The sequence below is a fragment of the Opisthorchis viverrini genome (genome assembly GCF_000715545.1).
Source record: "Opisthorchis viverrini unplaced genomic scaffold opera_v5_105, whole genome shotgun sequence".
Classification (NCBI taxonomy): Eukaryota; Metazoa; Platyhelminthes; class Trematoda; order Opisthorchiida; family Opisthorchiidae; genus Opisthorchis; species Opisthorchis viverrini.
This window is the reverse complement of record NW_008751759.1, coordinates 100,503-104,419: the sequence shown is the minus strand read 5'-3', so window position 1 is coordinate 104,419 and position 3,917 is coordinate 100,503. Positions and strand designations below refer to the sequence as shown.

At 47.4% G+C, this 3,917-nt stretch overlaps 2 protein-coding genes across 2 annotated transcripts in view; one reads left to right on the top strand and one right to left on the bottom strand.

Annotated features, from left to right (window-relative positions):
- Positions 1-3,917, top strand: part of T265_05451 (hypothetical protein) — a gene marked incomplete at both ends in the record, with an annotated part of 54,169 nt that overhangs the window by 45,141 nt on the left and 5,111 nt on the right. The window lies entirely within an intron of this gene.
- The window catches only part of T265_13775 (hypothetical protein), a gene marked incomplete at both ends in the record, with an annotated part of 13,812 nt that continues 11,457 nt past the window's right edge, over positions 1,563-3,917 (bottom strand). The window contains 5 exon segments of the mRNA XM_009170496.1: positions 1,563-1,889; positions 1,914-2,228; positions 2,265-2,519; positions 2,525-2,866; positions 2,876-2,970. Coding sequence (XP_009168760.1) covers positions 1,563-1,889; positions 1,914-2,228; positions 2,265-2,519; positions 2,525-2,866; positions 2,876-2,970 — 1,334 coding nt within the window.

Here is a 3,917-nt window from a genome sequence, read left to right as displayed (position 1 = left end):
AAACTAAATTGTCCTGTATGCACATCCTTCGGCGGGCTTATTTGGCCCCCTTATTTTTTCAAGCGTAACTTGCGTGTTCTAAATCACAGAACACGGAAACTGTACAGACAAGCAAGTCAACGCACGTCCTGTATGCACATCCTTCGGCTGGCTTATTTGGCCCCCTTATTTTTTCAAGCGTAACTTGCGTGTTCTAAATCACAGAACACGGAAACTGTACAGACAAGCAAAGTCAACGCACATCTAGTCGCGATTCTCCAAAAGGTGCAATCGAAAAAAATCAGACATTAACTAGGATAAAATGGCATGACTTTAGGCCCGTTTTAATGCTCCAAGGGGAAAGGACGTGACGTTGAAGAATCGAGAACTTGCGCATCATCATTCTATCTAGGTTTGTGATCCAAAATGGACCTTAGTGCCCTGCTGGTAGCTCATTTCGTGTCTTTCTAGTGGGTGGCATCAAAACCGAGAACGGCACAAAGCATAGCTTATTCAACCCCCCCTTCCTCCTTTTGATCCTCTTTGAAAGAAATCAGTTTTAGCAAACCGAAAAAATTTCCACTCCAGTTTACTTTTACTTTTAAAGAACACTAACAAGAATGGCCTTTTGGGAGCACGCACCCCCATAGGACGTGCCGTTCATTATCTAAGATGGTCACACCTTTCGTCCCCAGCCTAATTGGAGTTTGCCCTTTTCCACCCTTGACTCTCCGAGGAAGACTGCGAAGGCCAAACAAAGCAAAGTAGAGACTAACCGCGATTGGAGAATGAACTCAAGATAATTTACTGGTTAAGGCGCGAAACGGTTGACCAGAAGGTCTGTGATTCGAACCCCTGCTTCCCAGTTGCTGCTGCATAGGTCTGGACACTCTGGTGTTATCTCAACCTTTGTACTTTATTCGAGTTTATTCCATGTCCCGTAAGGCTACCGCAGTTCAGTGGTTACGGCGCAAATTTACTGACCGGAAGGTCCATCTCCTAACTTCCTCTGTCTAGGCTTGGGCAACCTGGCAGTATCCCAGCCCTCATGCTTCCTTCTGGTGGCATGCCAGTTGGGAACCGAAGGGGTGCTACAGCTGAACAATTATCATGTCTGATTGTAGGGGTTGAGTAGAACCTTCATTTCCGATTCATCAGCAGCTGTAAGAGCCGCGTAATTGTGGCATAGCTGCCACAGTTTCGTTCATCAATGATTCGGGGGGGGGGGTAGGCAGCTCCACATTGGAGACGGGTGATATAATTGATGCGTAAATGCAGGGTTGTCAGTTGACTTTTAGTTGAGGAGACTGAAAGAGGAAGCAATAGCTTGGAAGCACGAGCACCATTTAAGGCGCGACTGGGCCGTGTCTGAAAAAGGTTTCTAACCATTTATGTGGCCCATCTCGGGATCCCCATCCAGGAAGCCGGTAAGGACCAGCGCAGCTGAGTTTGACTGATACAGCTGTCCAGGTAAACAAATTTTTCTACTACCTCAATCTGTCCGCCCGCAAGCATGAGGCTAGGGTTCGAGCTCACCCAGTCTTGCAGTAGCCCTTTACACCTTTCAAGTGTGAAGCGCGGAATTATTTAGACTGTTTAACATTTGTTTGCATTACCACGGGACCAGATCCAAGAGGAGCCATGTCGTCCGCGTACTCGATATCTGTGAGCGGACTCCCCGGGATCACTTCGACCCCACAGGCATTAGAAGCTGATAGTGAGTCCTCCATGATCGCATCAATGACAAAGTTGAAGAGGAAAGGTGAAAGAGCACAGCCCTGTCGGACACCACTTGATGTGGTGAACTTAGGCGAGAGCTTCCCGTAGACCTTCACACGTCCGCAGAAGTTGGCGTGCAGCGCCTTAAGGAGGGTCAAGAATTTATGAGAAAAACCCTTCCTGCATAGACACTGTCATAAAGCTTGACGGTCCACAGAGTCAAAGGCAGCTCTCAGATCAAGAAGCACAACCATTGTTGGTTGCTGGGAGCAGTATCGCTGTTCCAGAACCTGTCGGAGGATGAAGATATAATCAATGCAACCTTTTGCAGGACGGAACCCAGCTTGATTTTCACGGATCTGTCTCTCCCTGTGTTCACTCAACATTCGAAGGATAAGGTCAGAGGGGACATTCGATGCCACAGCTACCAGACTGATGCCTTGATGGTATTCACATATCGTCTGTGTAACCCTTTTGAAGATAGGAATAACGGTCGATATACACCATTCTGCAGGCACTTTCTCTTCATTCTATATAGTGCTAATAAGCATTGTCAGATAGTTTACCAGGGATTTTCCGCCTTCTTTGAAGAGGGTTGGATACAGACCGTCCTGTCCTGGTGCCTTCTCACGTTTCAGTACGGATATTTCATATCTTATTTGGTCTTCCGACAGGCGACCAAAGTTTACATTCCATTCGCCCGTAAGCATTATCTCCACCGGCTGTGTTGCAGGAGGCCAGCTGAACCGTTCGTCGAAGTGTTCGGCCCATCTTCCCAGTCGACGCTTTTGCGAATGAATTAATGAACCATCTATTTTACGCTAACGGTTGCTTTCCTAGGGCCAGTTGATCGTATCAGTTGATATGGAGCATGGCTGTTTTCCTTAGCAAAAGCCTTCTTCATCTCCCGGGCTTTCAATGTCCACCAGAGCTCTCGGCTTTTCCGTAGGCTCTTCACTATTTGGTGTTTGAGGGATTTGCGCGCTCCGCTGTATTCGCTGGCTGCAAGTATCGACTTCCTGGCATCAATCATGCACAGCGATCTCGACGACATCCAGTGGTCTTGTGGTCGAATCGGAGAAGTCAGACAGACAGCAATGAACACCGCCAGCACAACTCCTTTCACATTTTGCCGTGTTTCATCCACGTGCTCACTACCAGTACGGTGCTAGTTTACTGTGGAAGGAGGTTGGGCTAGCTCAGATCGAAATTGTTGAGCTATGATAGTTCTTTGAAGATGGTGGTTTAGCATCCTTGCTGACTTGCGAGGGCCTGAGGAGAGACGATCGCGCAACCTGCATACTCCACTCGGTGCATGTAATGCGTACGTTCAAACCGGGGTGGTAAGTTCTCAGACCACCAACTAGCTGAGCGACTTGATAGTTTTGTTTCGGTTGATGTTATGTGCCTTCCCTGTCCAGCTGCGATAATGTGCACGTGGGTTTTTCACGTGGATTTTAGAGTGTTCAGTAAATCGCATTCTAATTCGCGTGAATGCGCACATTGATCGGTGAGAACCAGAGATTCAGTCGAAATGGGTTTTCAGTGTTGTCCAACCTGCTGCGCAGTGGTTTAGCTTGGCCAGTATCCAGTATTCCTTCTTAAATAATACGACATTTATGATTTGTACCCGTCGTTATTGTGAAGGGTGTGTGGAACCCGGTCTTCCAAAAAGCAGCCTGCTAGGAGGTCATTCGAGGATATGTAGTACACTACTTATAGGGTTGCTGGCAACTCTTCTGCAGCCCACTACTAGTTTCGTCGTTCCTGGAACCCAGCAGATAGGCATGGTCTCCGATTCTCCATCCACTTTATGTTCTACTTGAGTAGTGGGCTATCGAATAGTCTTCACCAACCCTGCAAGTAGTGTGTTATCTGTAAAATATACTTCGACACCGTACCAACTTAAACACTCGATGGCCCTTCTACAGCACGTTCAGTTGAAGAACACCATAAGCAGAAAATTCAGCTTGGATTTAGCTGAGTCTCCTGTCAACCCCAACTTAATTTGCGAATCGCCAACATCCAAAGGTGAGGAAGTGGAGTAGGTAACTCGGTCGCACTTTAGCAATATAAGGGAACTGTTGACTTTAAGGATCCAGCTGACGTATAAATTTTAATGGCACAAAACAGCCACCGGCGTAAACCTCATCTTTGGACAGCCTACCGTCATCAATCCAGACGTGTGAGAGCGTACGGAGAGCTCTCCAAAAGCTTCC